Source organism: Falco rusticolus, chromosome 2 (assembly GCF_015220075.1).
Source record: "Falco rusticolus isolate bFalRus1 chromosome 2, bFalRus1.pri, whole genome shotgun sequence".
NCBI classification, from domain to species: Eukaryota; Metazoa; Chordata; class Aves; order Falconiformes; family Falconidae; genus Falco; species Falco rusticolus.
The window spans coordinates 17,817,432-17,837,199 of NC_051188.1; the positions used below are offsets into that span (position 1 = coordinate 17,817,432).

At 43.0% G+C, this 19,768-nt stretch overlaps 1 protein-coding gene across 1 annotated transcript; it reads left to right on the top strand.

Annotated features, from left to right (window-relative positions):
• Positions 1 to 6,527: 6,527 nt before the first annotated feature.
• Positions 6,528 to 19,768, top strand: RAB39A (RAB39A, member RAS oncogene family). The gene is made up of 2 exons (XM_037378450.1): positions 6,528 to 7,139; positions 16,538 to 19,768. Exons 1-2 carry the CDS (start codon positions 6,817 to 6,819, stop codon positions 16,962 to 16,964), a joined length of 750 nt encoding a protein of 249 aa, XP_037234347.1. The 5' UTR covers positions 6,528 to 6,816; the 3' UTR covers positions 16,965 to 19,768.

The window sequence follows — 19,768 nt, forward strand, 5'->3', positions numbered from 1 at the left end:
TCTTTGCACCAGAAGTAGGGGTGCAGGGCAGCTGTCACTTTTTTGGAATGAAAGTTGTCTCTAATCTGCACTATGCATCCTGTGGTCACAGGGAGACTGGGTGGTGTGATACAGTACTCAGTCTAATATTTATTTACCTGAGAGGATGGGTAAGTGGATAATGATTCCTGTTCTGCAAACACATCGCACACAGATCAGAGCTTCAGCCCCACCAGTCTAGATTAGACCAGTCCTATACCAGTAACCCCAGAGGAACAGGTCGTTCATTCTGGCTGGTTGACATGCTGGGTCTATGGGTGTCAGCTTAGCTTCTGTGTGTTGCAGATCTTGGGCTTCAGCTTCTACATGGTTATCAAATGACTATGTATAGTGGTTGCTCCCACAGGGCTATCATCTTAACAATTTATTACCTTTGATATTAGATCATTGATATAAGCTGGCAATGGCTCTGCTAATCACATGGCCTGAGGCCCAAGCTTTTTGATGTCCTCCATCCCTGAGGCCAATTAATAATTGCCACAGCAGTTTCTGTAACCCTCCGGCCTCCCACCCAAGTAATTTACAAGAAAAATTACGTGTGTTACCAGCTCATACTGGATTAATCTAGTCAGTTCAAGTTTGGCAGATGTAATCACAGCTCGTTTGTCTTGGAAATTCTTCCAGGTAGGCTAAACTCAGTGGCACCTACCATACATGGAAGTTCTTAGTTTAATTTTTGCAACCAGTGCAGGGAGACTTGTCTGCCCATCCTGAATTAGCTCAGCAATTACATTTACGTATCAGTGTCTTCTATGTGCTTTGTGAGGCCTGCAATTGCATAAAGCATGAGAAGAGCTGCTGGCACTGGATAGGACAGAGACACTGGGAAGGCAATTAGAAATAATAGTCCTTAAGAAATTATCAGAGAATGCATCTGGAGCAAAAGTGGGCATCTTGGAAAAACAGGTGACCATGCCACTGGGCAGTGTAGAGTTCCTTCAGAAATGCAGTGCTTACAGAAGAAAAGCATCTCTTTGATCAACATACCCAAAAGGTCCATGGCACAAAGCTTAGACAGAAAGCATTCTTTGGTAGCAGAAATCTATATTGTTTCACACACCAGCATTTCCCAAACAGAAAAGAGATGGAGGAGATGGACTTCATCAGAGCAAAGAGCGCATAGAATCCTAGAAGGACTAATTCCAAACGACAAAAGGAAGAGTGAGGTGTAAGACTGATAAATGACAAAAAGGCAGGCATGATACTTGTTTGATGTAGTAGAATGAATTGCCATTTGGCGTTTGGTTCTTAATCTCACCTAAAGGTAATCTTAATCCTGCCTAAAAACAGATTCTTATGTAGTTTAGGCATTAACTCTGAAATGTCAATGTGCATTAATTCAGTGTTTTAGTGGAGCAGGTTGCGTGTTCCTGGATTTTCCTGACACTTTACTGAATTAAATGTGCTTCTGTAACTGTGACTAAGATGCCATCTTAGATGTCTAAAATGGCAAGATTTGCAGAGATAGATACCATTTATTACACTTGGAGTAATTGGATGTTTGGGAGGGAAATACAGTTCTTGTATGTCTGATCTAGACACAGCAAACGTCAAGCTGGAAGTGATTGCTCTGAGTATAACAATATTACATTTTGAGGAAGTAGATAGTTGGCAAAGAGGGGTGAAACAGTATCTGTAGATCAGACAGAAGTTTACTTGTGTGGAACAGAGATGGCTTAACAGTTGATGAGATATGAGGAAAAGTATAAAAATATTTAATGGTTATGAAATGTTTATTGAGTAAATACTTAGTCCTTGGTTTTTAATATTTTGAAAAGTTAGGACTTTCATTTCCCAGGCTTGTCTTTGAAGTTATGTTGTAGGTCCTTCTGGAAGATCAGGTCTGAGAAGTTAGGAGAAGTTTTCCTTGTCTCATGTGGGTGTTTCTGTTCTTCATTATCTGCTTCTGTCTCATTTTGCCATGGAGTAGTTTCACTTGCATCATCTCCACAGAGTCATTTCAATGCCTTATGAACAAAGTGGATCTGTATGTAAATGTTTATTTATTTATTTATGTAGATTTTTTTTTAATCTATAAATTCATCCATGGATTCTGATGTAGCTTCCCTGCCCACCCACCACCACCCCACTCCCCCCACAAGTGTTTATATTGATGTTCTGCCATGCACATATCTATCTCAACAACATAAGGAACACCCTCATCAAACAAGGACATCTTCTAAAAGGTCAGAGTGTACCTTTGAATGAACAATCACATTGACACACAGAGACTTAGGGTACTATAAAAATACCCTCACCAACCATTTATTTGTTGAAATCTATGCAGGTAATCATTAATAACACCATAAATGAAAGAAGCTTTTAACTCCTACCATGTTTTCCTAGAATATTCCTTTGTCCTTCACCTGTGAAGAGCTCCAGGTATTCAGGTATGCTGGAAATCAACTTCCAGCAACAAATAACAAATGCAATAAGATCATGCTAAGCAATAAACATAAAACTTTCCAACACATTTCCCTTTACTCAGGTTTTTTTTTCACCTTCTTGCCAGGTGAATATTCTCTCTGCACTTCTTTGCTATCCCATCACTGTAAAACTGGCGTAGTGAGATCAGCCCCAGCACAATGTGGAGCTGTAACCACAGTCCCACAGTGAGCTCAGAGGTGGCACCTGGGTGCAAGACCAAGAAGTTGAACCTGAGCAGCTGGAACATTCCATTGCTCCTGTCAGTACTGGCAAGGATTTCTGTGGACCACGAGGTTAGCAGGCCTGGTGTCCTGCAGGTTTCCTGTTCTACCCACTTGCCTTCAGTGTCTGTGGAGATATGAGTACTCTTGGAAACTTTTGAAAGGGAAGGCTTATACCAAGAGTGGCGTTAAAATCTTGGCCTCAACCTGCTGCTCCTGCTGACCCCACTCAGCCCTCCCAAGCAGCACTGGGAGAATTAGCTTCATCAAGAGTTGGAGTGACTTACTAATTAACACCACAGGAGGAAGTGTGAAACCCATCAGATAGTATAAACTGCAAAAAGTAAGAAGGGCTATAGATTTGTTCTTATACCACTTAAGAGGTTTTAGGGCAGACTGATCATTTCAACATAGTGCTGTTCTGCTACTCGGATACTAATTTTATACCTGTGCATCAAAGAAGTCTGTGGAAGAAACAGTACCAAAATGTTGTGGTTTAAGAAATGTCTTTCTCACCATTAGGTGAAACCTACCTACCTTGATGACATTTTAGACGAAGGAAAGTCATTGCTTATTAGTAGGAAGTATTCTACCGCCAGTACTACTCCATCAAAAAAAATAAACAAAAAATATATAGCTGGCAGCACCTTCCAAGAGCTTACATCTATTGAAATTTTCTCTGTGATAAAATAAGCAGCTCTATCAGCCTCCAGACCAATAGCCTATGCAGTTAAAACAGGCTTGGATGGCACCTGCTTCTAGACAGGTCCCCTAGTTCTCATGTGTTCTTTAGGCAGCAGCAGAAAGCATAGTTTCTCACTCTCAGGTTGACTGGGGTTGAGAATCACTTACTTTTGTCCATGCTTCTCTAAATTTCCATGTAATATGTGTGCACATTGTTTAGGAGCACTGTGATCTATGTAATGCCTGGTGACCCACACACTTAGCAAAGGTGGAGAAAATCCATGTCAAGTCAAAAACGTGAAAAGAAATGAGGAATGTTTAGGTTGAAAGGTCTTGGATTTATGGCTTAGTGCAGTCATCTAGCCAATAATGGAGTAGATTTGGAAGTCTGGGTTTATTTGTCTTTGTTATTATTTCCCAGAATTTACATTTGATTCACCCTTCTTGGGAAGAACAGATTCAAGCTGCCAATGCCCAAGTAGTGGAAACTCTCTGAAGGAAAGTCAGGTTCATATTGATACTTTAACCTCTCTGCTTTAACCATTCCAGCTCCTCAAAGTGTACCCACTTTGATTGCTGCTTCTGACTACTGGTCTGTGATCTTTGTGATGGATTGCATGCTCTCAGGGCCTCTGTACTCACTGGTAAGCTAATAAAAACTGAATGACATGGAGATAAAATTCACCCACCCTGTGCATTTCATAGCAGACATGACAAATGCAGGTTCCCTAGGTAGCATTTAACATATGATACTCAAAAGGTCCCAGGTGAAGGTATAAGGTTGTGCTTTGAATACATGTGAATTTATATACCACTGTCTTTCTACAATGACAAGCTTAGCTAGACAGACCAGACATTGGAAGCCTGAAAATATTTGCAAACATATTTAGCTCAACTCGAAACGCCGTAGGCAAATTGACTTCACTCACCTGTTAGGAATGAAATGAGCTGTGTATCTCATTAGTGTGAGGTTCTTTGAGCCCAGATGTGCAAAGGACAGCAATCTGCTGTGCTTCTAAACTAGAGAGCACTGCGTGAGGCTTTGAAGACCTATGGGTGTTAGGCAGGGTGGTGATCCATGCAGGATCTAGGTATTGTACAATGAGCAAAGTCCACTTCCAAGTTTTGCCCTGTTCACATTCAGCAGGTATCAGAGCTACTAATACCACATACCTCACATCTCTGTTTCACATACAAACACTTCTTGTATCTAAGCGCCAGTTTTGTCAGAACACTCAGAAAAGGTCCATAGGAATTGCCCATAATCATGTCCGATATAGAACTGCAATCTTGCCCTTCTGAAGGTTCATTTATCTGAGCCAACATTTTATTTTAATCGTTACTCAAAGGAGCAACTAGTCAAGTACAAGCTATGTTCAATTTACTTTTTACAGGAGTAGCTGGTGAAATTAGAGGGGACAAATGTGCAGGGTTCTGGAGGAAACACACTCAGAGACACATGCAGACACAGTCACTATGTCCTAGGGACTGACTGGCCAACCCAAAAGGTCCCTGGAGAGTCTGGATTCTTGGAGCAGGCAGCATCCTGCAGCTTCAACTCAGCATGCACAGCAAGATAAATCCCTCTGGCAGCTCCTGGCTGTGCCTTTTATAGCTTCTCAGCTGTCAGGCCAAGTCTGCTGGAAGCTTCTGGGGTCTCCTGGCTGAGTCTCCCAGGGCCAACCATGCATGCATATCCTAGCCAGTTTCATTTTGGGGCTGGAGGACATGATCTGCATGGCACAAGCAAACTCATCTTTTGACTTCATCCTGCCCTTGGTCCAATGAAGGGCCAAGGCGCCCTTGGTCTCTTATCCACGTTGCGGGGCTTCAAGGTCTGCCCACCCTGGGGGAAACATTCTAGTCTCACACTGGTGACCACGTAATAACAAAACCAGATGCTGGCAATGAGAATACTTGTCATAACAGATTGCCCCACAGAGTTACAAAAGAAATGTGGTTTCAGATACGCCCCTAAACAGCCACAGGCAGTTATAGTTTTAGCTGCATCTGTGCCTGACATTAATGGAGGAAAAACAACAGGCTGCATAGAAAAAACCCCAAACTCACCAATCTCCTCTCTCTGTCCTTTTCACTATCAAAGTGCCCATTCATATGAATATCCACTTGCTGCTGACCTTCTGCCAGCAACAACCTACTTCACAGCTCACCCAGCCTACTCTGTGGGTTCTCAGGCTCTCTGCCCCCAGCTGCCTCATCCCAGCCGGATCTGCAGAAGAAGCTGCTGCAATTCTGTTTACCAAAGTCCCAGGGTTTCTGCTTATTTGGCACTAATGCCCTTACTAGCCATCTGAGGACTGTTCTTTGTTATACCATGTGGTTGAAATAAATCTGAGGAATCTATTGCTCAGCAGATTTACTATGTCATGATACTTAGCTGAAGACGCCGGGGGGGGCCAAAGAAATTTCTCCGTCAGGCATCTCTACTGACAGTATTGTTCTCTTACCATAGGTAAAGGTACTTTCACAGAGGCCCAGTACAGGCAGTTTGTTCCACTGGGAAATGAAGAGCGTGTGTCCCTGTCATTTCCAGTATTATGCCTTTTCTCAAGCCAGTTTGCATGGTTCTCTCTGGGAACACCTAGATCACTCGCTCTCCTTTTCCCTTTCGCCACTTGCCCAGCCCAGTTTTACCACTTGGCACTTGGCTCCTCTGCCCGTTGCTATGTCTCCTTCCAGCTTGCACTCCCCTGGGCAGCCCCTGCCCAGCTCCCACCCCGCCAGCTCCCAGACCCTTTCTCACCTGCCCATCTGGTCCTTCCCGGTATTTCCTTCCTGCTCCCACTTTTTCTTTGCAGGACCTCACGCTTTACGGCCCGGTCCATTCTCTCCTGATTTCCCAGGCGAGCCTGCCCCCCGCGCCCGCGCCCCCCTTCTCTGGCCGTCCCCTGCACTTGTTGCCCACGGGAGGAGCTGCTCTGCTGGGTGAGCGGGATCCCGAAGGCGGCGTCCCCGCCGCAGCCCCCCGGCAGAGCCCGCCCTGCCCGGCCCGCCGCGCCGCGCCGCGCCGCACCACGGGGGAGGGCCCGCCGCGCCGCGCACATGACGGCATGGTGGGAGGCCCCGGCGGGCGGCTCGGCCGCGCCCCCGCAGAGCGGGCGGGAGCGGCGGGCCCCAGCGCGGCCCCCCGCGGCGGGAGGGCCCGGGGCAGTCGGGGCGGGGGCGCGGAGCCGGGGCCCGAGGGCCGGGGCCGGCGGCGGGAGCGCGGCCGCGCGGTGCTGAAGGGACAGCGCCCGCGGCGCCGCCCGCCCCGCCCCGCCCCGCCCCGCCCAGCCCGGGCAGGCACCGGGAGCCCGGCGCGGCGCCCCGGGAGCGGGGCGGGGGGACGCGGCCTCCGCCCGCCGCCGCCCGGCCCCGTCCTGCACCCGCGGGAGCGGCTCCCCGGGCCCTGCGCACCCCCCGCCGCCGCACGCCCGCTGCGCCGATGCCGGGTGTCGGGGCGATCGGAGCGCGGTGCAGGCACCGGCCGCGCAGGAGCCCCAGGAAGAGCCCCGAGGCGGAGCCGGGCCAGGCCGGGGCCGCCATGGACGCGGCGATTTGGATCTACCAGTTCCGGCTGATCGTGCTGGGCGACTCCACCGTGGGCAAGTCCTGCCTCTTGCACCGCTTCACGGAGGGCCGCTTCCCGGGGCCGCTGCACTCCGACCCCACCGTGGGGGTGGACTTCTTCTCCCGGCTGGTGGAGATCGAGCCCGGCAAGAGGGTCAAGCTGCAGCTCTGGGACACGGCGGGGCAGGAGCGGTTCAGGTACAGGATCCGAGATCTCCTCCCCACCCGCCCTCCAAACCTGCCGGCCCCCAGGCACACCCTGCCCGCAGCCCCGGCCACCGCCACCCTCCTGGCACCGTACCCCTCACCATCGGACACATATGCCCCAAGGACTCTGACGTGCCCCCCAGCCTGTCTCACTGCACCCACCTGGCTGCTGTGCCCCAAGCAGCTCTCCTCCCCCTTGCCATGAAGCCTCACCACCCCATCGCCTGACAGTGCCCCCCAGCCCAGTGGCCCACCGTCCCTCTTGCCCCACTGCCCACCAGTTTCCCCCCATGAGCTTCCTCTTTCCCACCCTTTCCCTTCACACCCACCAGGGCACAGCTACCCTTCCCCTCCCAGCTCACAGTAGGGGGTAACAAGTGGCCTTGTCCTATTTCTCCTTCTCTCCCTCATCTTTGCCCTGGAGTCCTGGACCTAGGGTAGCAATCCCTCCTCTGCATTTTTTTCCTTCTTTGCAGCAGAAGGCCCCTGCTTCACTCCGCGTTTCTTACTTTGTCATCACCTCCAAACTCATCCTCCCCTGCAGTATTTCCCTGTGCCATTAACTCTCCCTCCCATGCAATCTGGAGAGACCAGGCCACCTCCCTGCGCTTCCTCCTTCCAGCGCAGCAGCATTGCAAGCACCAGTGCAGCCTTGGCAGTGTGGAAGCCACTGGGCAGCCAGCTACAGTCCCTTATTAGTGTTTTATCTGCCTTCTGCACCTGCTCTGCACAGATGGTTGCCAGGAGCCTTCACTAATACCGCTATCGTTTATAAGTGTGGCTAGACTGGCTCAAATGCTGCACTGAGTATTAAACCCTCTCCTTTCTCTGTCACAAACAGGCAGCAAAACTACCCTCTTTTCCTGCCCCCAAAGAGTCACGGTAATTCCCCAACATACGGACTGGTACTGTCATTCACTCACTCTTGTGACTCGGTTGTATCTATAGTGCTTGCCACTTCAGGCAAGTTGTGTGTGGATTTTAGTTTGGGATTGAGGTTCCCAAACTAGGGAAGGTATAAACTAGGGTAGGAGGCTAATGCATAAGCCCATTTATGTGGTACCTGACCCACACACTCGTTACTGGGATGCTAGCAGGACGGTTGGAATGGGTCTCTTCACTGGCCAGAATCAATTCTTTTATGTTCCCTGTCTTCTGCTGCAACAGTTGTGCAGATTATTGCACTCATCTGAAGAGGTGGGATTTCTCTGTCTCACCATGGGACACCAACCTTTTTTTTTTTTTTCCCAATAACAAGCATTACAATGAAACAACAAAAAACTTCCCTTGGCTTGCATGAGTCACAACTTTATACTTAGTTTTGCAGGCAGGCCTCTGAAGGGTTAGCAAAGAAATTAACAGCGATAGCATTTTTCATCCTCTTTGTGCTTCCTAGCAAAGAACATAAAAAACCCCCACTTGTAAACAAGTGACTGAGAATGTATAATCTCTTTATTTTGAATTTGCTGACAAATAGCTGGGATGCCCAATGACAAGGCACTTCACTGAAAGGAATGCAAATGCAAAGAGTTTTGCATACATTTGAAATCAAATGACAGCCATCCTTTAACCCAGGAATGCTCAGGGGATATACAGTGATGAGTCATGCAGTCAGTTGCTTTTAAATTTACCATTAGTATACATCTGTGTTTTTTCCAATACCCAGAAGATACCAACTGAAGGAAGTAGTTTTAAATATCTGTGGGTTTTTTTCCTGCTGAGTTTCTTGTCAGTTGGTGTCTCAAGTATCATAGTGGTTATTGTATAGTCTGTTTTACACTTACTCAGGTAAATTATAAATATTTTACTAAGTTATACACCACAGGTTAAAAACTTGCACATTCTGTTCTCTGCTAATGGAGAAGACTACAGCTGACAGGCAAAGATGGTCTCGGGGAAGAACCAATTATTCCAAGAAGCAATCTGATTTTGTGGACCGCCAAGCAGTTTGCAGTTCTGATTCCCAGTTCTGCTCTGGTTCACTTGCATTGGGATTTTAGAGGAAGTAAAACCTGGCTTGAAAGCTCCCTGGGGAGTTTCCTGCGTCCAGGACAAACTACTGGCTGCGTAATAATCCCCTTCTTTTGGTCCCACGCATTAGGGACATTCCCAGGGGAAAAGTAAGCTCTGACACACCTGCCATCACACTTTCTTGAAAGAGAGCACTTATTTTCTTGGAACAATTGTTTTGGAAAAATTCTCACATTTGTCTAGGTCATTGCTGCTGCTGTATTTGAACTGGATTTCATGTGTGGTCTTAGAAATGATCTTTAACATGCACTGTTTGCATTATTTCTCAAATAAAGTGATTCTTACCACTTCCACAAGAAGGGTGAGCAGGCTGCAAACACAGGTGCTGGACAGTTTACTTTGAGCTCAGACAGGGCAGTTACTGACTGTATTTACTTTGACATCAGTAAGGCATCACTAAGCAGAATCTCCCATTGTGCTAAGTGCCATATGGACAACAACAGCATGATCAATAACTTTAGCACCTTGCTAGAACAAGAATGTACAGACTTGCTTGGTGTAGACTCAGGTCCGTCACGCAGACTAAGATAAATGAGGGGTACACCACGGGTTTCTTTCTATCTTGAGATCAATGTTCACTTAGATCGATCTGCTGCTTTGGCTGTGTTTCACGTCGTCTCCTTTGCTGTGATTTTTTTGTTTGTTTATTTAATTTTCCTGTGTTTAAATCCAGCAATATATTTAAATCATGAAACCTCCAAGGCTATAAAGTGCTTGGTAGTGGTGGTGAGCCTGAGAATTAATTTCAAGAACGTAGGGACAAAATATTGTGGGGATGCTTCAATTATATTTTTAGCAGACTATGGCATTAGTTACCTTGTGTTTCTAACATGGCTTGAAAATAAAATGCTATCTTTCTTCTTCTTTCTGAATAAGCAATATGCATTTTCAAAATTAATACCATTACAATGCAGTCTTAATCATAGTGTAAAAATAGGTCTTCAAAATTAGATAAAGCTTTTAGTGAAAGTTTGGTTCATCTGGTAAAGATCAGTAAGATTATAATGAGAAAGGAATACTGTGAGTGATTTAAAGTCACCCTAAAGCCAAAGTCTGATGTGATTAATTAATCTTCTCATTCATTTTCAGTAACAATTGTTCAGTGGCCATCATTTTACCAAGGCTTTTCTTAAGAGTATTAGTTAGGGTCTTACATCTTAAACCTAATATTTAGATCAAGCTAAGAGAATGACTTCTGTTCCAGACAGTGTTTCCCCCCTTCTGTAATGGTAGTTTAGGCAGACTCTACATGGGAAGTCATAATTTACAAAAGAATTTAGGATCTGCATTTAACAAATATTCCCAATGAAAAATAAAGACTTTGAAGTTATCCTTTGTAAAAACATTCTAATTCATATCATTATTGTACATCACAATGTGTAACTTTTAAGGAGCAGTCTCACCTCCAGCAATTTCAAATACAGAACCATCTGGAGGAACCTTACAGCAATCAATATAAAAGTGTCATGGTTCCCTTTTACTGCTTACTGAAGTCCTACCTTTTCAGCATATCGTAGTAGGGAAATACTGGTTTTCTCCAACCCTTTATCTGTATTTACCTTTCATTTATTTTAAATGGCAAGATTATATGAAATGAGCAAAAATATTATTCATACAAGTATTCTTGCTGAAAATAAAAACTTAGGATGGTCTTGAGGATGTAAGGACAGTCCATATTTAACAACAGCATAGATAAGGAGATTTATAGTCTCTATTTATATGGAGTGGGGGAGAATATAAGAATTACCATTTTAATAGTGCTTACATTGATTTTTGTAACTCTCAGGCAAAGACGGTATAATAGTTCACATATTTAGTGTGGACTGACTGGAGGCTGTAGCACAGCCATCATCAGTGCCTGGTATGACATGCATACTGCGGCCTGAAAGAGGAGGAGCAGCGCAGTGTAGGCTTCCTGTCACGAAGGGGTTACAGTCACCTCTATTAAGTAGGAGGGTTGTTTCCTTTCATTTAGTGTAGCCAGAAGGGGACAGACTCCTTTCTGAAATATCAGCTTGCACCTTGAACTTTGTCCCAGGCAGACACGTTGGTTTGGGCACTTTGACAAGCTAAGGCTCAGAGAAGGGTTCAGAGTCTTTTGTGAAAAAGAAGCTGAAAGAGAAGGCAGCAAGGAAGTACTGGGCACAAAGGAGTAGAAGGAAGACAGTGGTTTAGGCAGGAAGATAAGACACATGAATAAAGACAGATGCAGGGATGGATTTAAGAGTTCAGTCTCACTTTCATTCAAAGTCACGGGCAGATTTACCATATTCTAAATCTGAACGAAGTCCTGGTTCCCACTTCCAGCCAGCACCTCCTCTGAACAGTTTCCTGGAAGGAGATGGCAGGCTTCTTTGCTACCTCTCCAGTTTTAGAAGAAAGACTGCTATTTGGCCATTACTTTTTCACCCTAATCCCACCCTGTCTGTAATTTAAGGCTTTCCCTCTACTAAAGGAAGTACTCCCCTTTCCCTCCTTCCCCACAGAAAATTAATCATGGTGCTGCAAGTAACACATTCCCTTCCATAATGCTAGCTTAATAACATTAATCAGCTGAACCAGAAGCTAGTTTGATTAGAGAAGCCATCATTTCAACAGGAATTTAGGATCTGCATGGGGATAATTTGAAAAATGGAAATTTGAACATCCTTTATGAATAAGTTGGAATACATCAAACCTGACCTGTCAGCGGTTCCTCATCCTGACTTGAAAAGCTGCAGGACCTTAGGGTTCTTTTTCCTTCTGTTCAAAAAGTGACAACAATAAGGAAGTTAAAAACTTCATTTTGTTTTTAGTCTGACCTTGCAGCACTTACCAAAGTGTGTATAGTTATGTAAGTGGAATCCCTGCTTGTGAAAGAACACAAGAAAGGCCAGTCTGATTTTGTCTGTGGTCTATACGTGGATATCTTGTCTCTGATAGAGTCTGAATTATCCTGAGTACTCTGCTATCCTCTACTGTCAACTTGAGGGACTTCTGGAGACTGATGCCAGTTTTTCTATTTACTAAAGCTCACTCAGTCTTTCGTTCAGGACTTGTTCCGCCTTTCATGGAACATTCATAACATAGTTCCCAAGGAGATCTACAAGTCCACCAGCTGTCACATGAAGAGCCTTTTACTGTCAGCCCTCCTTATCTTTTGTTGGCCACCATGCACTCCCATCATCAGACATTTTAGCGAAGACATATGAAGTCAGAATCATTTAGGTTGGAAAAGACCCTTACACTGCCAGTTCCATCACTAAACCATGTCTGTAAGTGCCACATTACCATACAGCACATTACCATGCCCTGTAAAGGATATAAAGCTGTATGTCTCCTGAGCAAAACCCTTTGAGCAGCCTCTGTACCATGGGCTCTGTGAACACTGACCTTGTGCCTTGTGAAATAGTGCACAAGGAATCTGTGTGAAAGACAGGTACCTCCACTGTGCTAAAGGAAAGTTCCTCTGCGTTTTGTGCGGAGTTTGAGCACATCTGAGGATGTTGGCGTGCTCCTGGGAAGCCCTCCCAAGCAGAACCCTTCCAGGCACTCAGCTGGAGCAATATTTTGTTTTCGGCTCAGGTCTGAGCTAAGAGGGAAGGCAGGGCTGTCCCCACTGGGTGGCTTGTAGCCCGTACAGAGGCAGAGCGCTTGGGTTCCCAGGGAACTTGTTCAGGCACCATGGCTAGATATGCAGCTGAGTGGAGCACTACTTTAGATGTTGGTGTTATAGTTCTGCTTAAGCCTTGTTGAAGCCACTTAAAAGTCCTATAATCTTCAGCAATAATATTAATAAGAGGCAAAAATTGGCCTTGCACTTAGTTTTATAGAGAAAAAAACAACCAAAACCACAGAGACACCTATCAGACCATCTAAGCCATTTTTGCATTCTCTCTAGGTGTGATACAGGGCATAAGTGAGAGGTACATCTACTTCACAGAGTTCATTTGCCAAATAACTCTAAGCTGTCTACTAAAATTGTATGTCTAATCTACTCTGATTGTCATGTTTAAGTCAAATATTTTGCATCTGTAAGACGTTTCAGATATTGTTGAACAACCTACCACATTCGTGTGCCCAGACACTTTTCCCAGGTGATAGCCTAAATTTTCTGCTTCAAAATTTTGTCTTATTTGTCAGGAACACTTCCTTTTAAAATAAAACTGAAAATAATAATTCACCTTAATCATGAAACAATTCAAATATTTGTAGCCCGTATTTTAACAAACGTCATCCAGAGGGGTCTGGGCAGGCTGGGCCGATGGGCCGAGGCCAGTGGTGTGAGGTTCAACCAGGCTCAGTGCCGGGCCCTGCCCGTGGGTCACACCAGCCCCAGGCAGCGCTACAGGCTGGGGCAGGGGGCTGGGAACTGCCCGGTGGGAAAGGGCCTGGGGGTGCTGGCTGACAGCCGGCTGGGCATGAGCCCCCAGTGTGCCCAGGTGGCCAGGGGGCCAGCAGCGTCCTGGCTGGTGTCAGAAACAGTGTGGCCAGCAGGGCCAGGGCAGTGACCGCCCCCTGTACTGGGCACTGGTGAGGCCGCACCTTGAACCCTGGGTTCAGTGTCGGGCCCCTCGCTGCAGGAGGGACGTCGAGGGGCTGGAGCGTGTCCAGGGAAGGGCAGCGGGGCTGGGGAAGGGGCTGGGGCACAAGTCCTGTGAGGAGCAGCTGAGGGAGCTGGGGGTGTTCAGCCTGGAGAACAGGAGGCTGAGGGGAGACCTTATCGCTCTCTACAGCTGCCTGACAGAAGGCTGTAGGCAGGTGGGGGTCAGTCTCTTCTCCACATAACAAGTGATAGGACAGGAGGAAATGGCCTTAAGTTGTGCCAGGGGAGGTTTAGTTGGATATTAGGAAAAATTTCTCCACTGAAAGGGTGGTCAAGCATTGGAACAGGCTGTCCAGGGAACGGTTGAGTCACCATCCTTGGAGGCATTTAAAGATGTGGTGCTTAGGAATGTGGTTCAGTGGTTGACTTGGCAGTGCTGGGTTAACAATTGAACTCGAAGATCTTAAAGGTCTTTTACAACCTAAATGATTCTATGATTCTCGGATCCTTTTCTCAAATGTTAGACAATCACATAACATGGTATCATATGTAACTTTAAGACTTTTTATGTTACTGTTTTCTTTTGCTACTGTTTTCCAAAGCCTTTCTAGTATATCAACATTTTTTTGGTAATGAGAAAACTAATTTCAAATTATACATACCAAAACCATAGAAAAAACAACTCTGTCTCTCACATATATTCACCCAGTTCTGGTGATTTACAGCCCAAAGTTACAGATCTTTTTAATCATCTCCATTACAGGCAATACATAGACATAACTCAATGTAATGGCTTAGATCATCAGCTAGTGTAAATCAGCATATCTCTGCAGAAGTGAGTTACAACAGATGAGGGTACTGACTACCGTGTATAAACATCTAGTAACACATGGAGGGCTGTTTTTCAGTATTCCAGTTCGTAGATACATGATACAGCATATAGAAATGCTTGGTAAATGATGCACTGCATTTTCAATACTAAACTACTTTCTTTCCTGGCTAATGCATTTCTTTGGCCTAACTGTTTTCAGGATATTTTTTTTTAAATGAAAGTAAGTTGTATTAGCTTCCACTTCTCCAAATTGAATCCTATTTTTGTCACTCATTTCCACTCTTTCTAGAACCACTTGAATTATTTTAATGCACTCATTTGTGTTTGCAACTGCTCATAAATTTGCAAAAAAAATGCTTAAGAAAACCTGAAGCTGATCTTTATGATACCTTTATTTAATACTTCACAAAATTTGAGACCCCTCATGTATGGTCTTAAATTTTGTAAAAACAAGTGTCATTTTTCATATCGAGGCAATTTGAATTAATTTGAGGGTAAGATCCTGTTGTCTTCACATTCGACCTGTTCAGAGAGACACTTCATAGACTTTATTGCTGGGAACATAGAAAAGGTATTTCTAAACATTAGGACAAACAATCCCTTCCTGTTATCTAAATAAAACCATTTTGAATGCCATTTGCTGTGGCTAAATGAATTTAGATACGCCAAGAAACCTAAGCCTTATCTAGCTGCGCACTTACCTATCCATAATACTACTGTTCCTGCTAATTATATCTCTACGTTCAAATTGTTATAAAACACTATGAAACGCAATGAACTGAAAATCAGAGGGAGCTACTCTTGTGGAAGGATATATTACTGTGTACCATTCATCCTGACTCCAAAAGTTTTCAGGCTGCATCCTCTTCATAACCCTAAAGTAAAATGGAATTAATTTGTGGGTAAATGATAATTTCATATGACTGCTAATAGAGATTGTGCATCTCATTTCAGTTCAAGAATACTTGTATATATGCTAGCTATATATTTATCCTAGTAAGGAGTACTTGCATCCACTCCTTGGTAGGCTGTCACTTCGTTTAAAATGTCTCTTCTCACCTTCTCCATCCTCCTCTGTTGCTCATGATTAGAGATTTACAATCATTTTTTAGTCCCTCTATCTTTTTCTCTATATATTCTAACAAACATGTTTTCTTTTTCTAGAGCATACTAAAATTTTTTTTTCAAACAGAAGGATTTCCTTCTTCCAAAATTCTTTCCAGTGTATGCTCTGGAATGTAGAGGCTCAAAAGCAGCTAATACCTGTTGCCAGTCCCAGAAGTCTCATGGCAAAAATGAGTAAATGCAATTATAAAGAGCTTTTGAACCTCTGTGTGAGAGAGACGCTGGAGGTAGGAGTGTTCCTTACTGATGCTGTAACAAGTGTGTGTTTGCCCAGCTCAGTTATTTTTGGACAGTTTTGTTTAGGGAATATCCTTTCTTAGTCTGTTACCTTTTGACTTCTGCAAGCACAATGAATTATGATTATCTGTACAAACTTTTCCATCAAATAATTTTTCTGCAAGGAATACAAAAGGATATGCTTGTACAATGGTAAGCTTATGCTCCAGGTTTCTTGACATCTGCCTACATATTTCAGTTTGACGTAACTGATAGGAAAAAAGCAAAGTGCATGTTTGTATAAAACTGAATAACTTTAACACCAACAAGTATTTGACAAATAAATATATGGGGGGTTATTCTGTGAACATGTGCCACAGCTTGCTAATCAAGAGTGCTTTGCTGAATAACTCAGCATTCAGAGTTCACACTAGAAATTTTGGCTTCAAGAATGTTTAGAAAGTGATTTCTGAATGTAAGGAAAAAAAAGGAACATTTTTATGTGTAGGAGGTAAACTAATAAATTTCAGTTAGTTTTTTAAAAAGCAAAAACTTTTCATAAAACTTACAGTAGATAAAAACACACTGCCACATGGAAAAGTAATCTATTTATGAATGAAGTGAAAATGTATTTTAATTTTCCTTTTTTTTCCTTCGCAGATCAATAACACGCTCTTATTATCGCAATTCTGTGGGTGGTTTACTAGTGTTTGACATCACAAATCGACGATCTTTTGAACATGTAAAAGACTGGCTAGAAGAAGCAAAAATGCACGTGCAGCCCTTTCAGATTGTATTCCTGTTAGTAGGACATAAATGTGACTTAGTGTCACAGCGTGAGGTTACAAGAGAAGAAGCTGAAAAATTGTCATCTGACTGTGGTATGAAATATATAGAAACTTCAGCAAAAGATGCCACAAATGTTGAAGAGTCCTTTACAATTCTTACACGAGACATCTATGAACTTGTAAAAAAAGGAGAAATCTCAATACAAGATGGATGGGAAGGTGTCAAGAGTGGCTTTGTTCCAAATGTTGTACATTCGTCAGAAGAAGCTGTAAAGCCCAGAAGACAGTGCATCTGCTGAATTTGTAGCATGCCAAAGAGCACATCAGGTGTTCAGAAGATGATGCCAACCTAAATAACAAAATAATAATTTTGAAACAATATTAGATCATGACATAGCTGAATCATAGAATGGTAATTTGGTTTTGTATCCTTCTGTCTACGTCATAACTTCATAAAACTTTAAGTGCTTTCTTTCTTTCCAGAGTACAATAACTTCGTGTGGTCTTCAGGAAAATAAAGTATATATTGCTAAAGGAAGTAATCCTATAGCAAGACACTGAGAAAGCGCAATAATCATCATGACAACATCCTCACTTGGGCTTTGTATTTTGAATATTGTTTAAAATGAAGGCTTGCTAGGTGAGGATCAGATGAGCTCATTGCTTTTGTTCATCCTGCCTTAGTTTTGGACAAGAAAATATTATACCTTATACTTTTTTAATGTGATTCTTTACTCAAGTGCAGGGTTGCTAATGACCATTAAAGTTTAGAATGATGTACGATTTCATAATAAAGGTAACTCTAAAGAAAGGAAGCTGAAAGATTGCTCCCATAGCAAACACTTTTGATATGACTATAAATACAAGCCTTACTAAAGAAAAAGAATGTTTTAGAAAAGATGATTTATTTGTATATGAAAATGGGGAATAGAAGCAATGAAATTTATTATTCAATATTTTCTGAATTGCCAATGAAACTAAATGTAACATCATATATGATCCAGCTGTTATTCGACTTGTATACAAAACATGTTTCCCAACTACTGGAGTTACATTGCAGTGGCTGGGTCCCCAGCTGGGTAATTATCATAGCCACACTGATGCCTAGGGAATTATGTTAATTTACACAAACAAATTCCATATTAGCTTTAAAAAATAATCTACTTCTAAATAGAAGTAAAAGTAAGTTTAAAAATGCTGCAACCCATGGGGACCCAGGCCTTAAATTTTAATAGATTAAGGATCGTTTTATTCTCAGCCAGCAAATGTTGAACCATTGTCTAAAAAGTGAAGATTTTAAAACCAAAACTGTTATGAATAGAGTGTTTGAAGAGGAGAGAATTTCTTAAATAATGCTTGGCTACAGAGAGCAAAGTTGGAGAACCCCTATTCGAAGAAAGTAACACATAATAGCTTTTAATAACAATAATAATAGGAGAAATCTGTGATAATGTAGCATTTTACTGAGCTTGAGGTCATCTTCCTACTCCTCTGAATATAACACACACTAGCTTTATGCAAACCATGCCCTATATGTCTAGCACTTAAATACCAAATAGGTCTATTTCTATTTTATTGTAGTGGTATAACAAGTTGACTTGATCTCCAGAGTTGATAAGCATCTACAAATTTATCTGGGCATACTTATACCACTGAACATTAAGCCAGGTTATCTTCATATAAAGGTGTGTTATTAGTGTTACCATTCTCCATTTTCAAGACCAGGCAACAAGTCTATCTATTTAAATTTTTCATCAACAAACATTTGATTAGTTTTCCCTCGGATTAATTCTAGTCCGCTCACAATCCTTTTGTAATATTCCGTAGTATAGAGACGATTTTTGGTTCCAACTATTTATTCATTTAGGGCCACTAAAATTATTGACTTCAAAGGCAACTGAAAGGTTAATTAATTTTTTTTATAGCCTGAGTCTCACTTGCACTGAGTCACAGTTACACTGTAATAGAAGGATACAGAGGCCTTAATACAACAGTAATCAGCCTTAATTCATTAGCAGTTAAAACAGTTAATTCTAGTCTCAGCATGCCCCAAAGTAATTGCTGTGAGCCTGATTATTAAACTACATATATTAGGTCCATTTACACCAAATTTTGATTGAGGGCATTTTAGTCCCTCTTTACAAAGTAAACATGACTACAGATCCAGAAGGTTGTGCATAATTGGGTTGTGGTGCATTTTGACACTGATTCCCCTATGATACTAGGCCCATGTTGTGTATCTCAGAAGATCTTCTCTTAGTTGTTTAAGAGGACAGAATAGTTTTTTAAGAGGCCAATGAATAAATCGGTGGCTGGGGAGTCAACAGACCCAAAGTCTACCACTGGTTCACTGTGTGTATCTAAGCAAGGAATATACGTTTGCTGTGCCTCACCTTCTGTATCTCAAAAATAGAGGTGATCGTTCTTCCTTGAATTCACAAAGACTGCTGAGACCCAGTATGACTGTATGATCTTCAATCTGGACTCTTCTCTGTGTGCTACCCATTGTAGTGTGCTTAGCACCATGGGATGTGGATACTGTTTTCTTCTGCCATACCAAAAAAATAATTAAAATATTAAACAGCTTTATAAATACCCAGGTATTGCTATTACTATGAATCTACATTTCATTACACATTTCATTACTTTCAGGTTAAAATCTCTTACCTTAAACTTTTCTTCCTGAATACTCTGGAGCCAATGAGCTTTTCATTCTGTATGAAAAAAATCGGGTGTGTTAGGGAGGGAAGGGACTGGGAGAAAGTGGAGGGGAGGGAGGTGTGAACAGAGGAATAAACAATCATCAGAACAGAGCCTTAATGATCTCTACTGTCAATGTTGTAGTGTCACATTTATTTGCACTGGGAATAGATCTTTTAACAAGATTCAACTGTGTAAGGAACTGGTATTGTCAATGCAGCTAGGAGAAATTCACTGCATTTTAAGTAGTGTGCACATAGTTGTCTTATTTGTAATTCCAAAAAATGGAGACTAACTGTCCATCCAAACACTGTCTATACTTGATGATATATTAAACCACTACTGTAACCTTCTCACTACACACTTGCAGTTAATAGAAATGTCTGATAATAGATTATTTGCA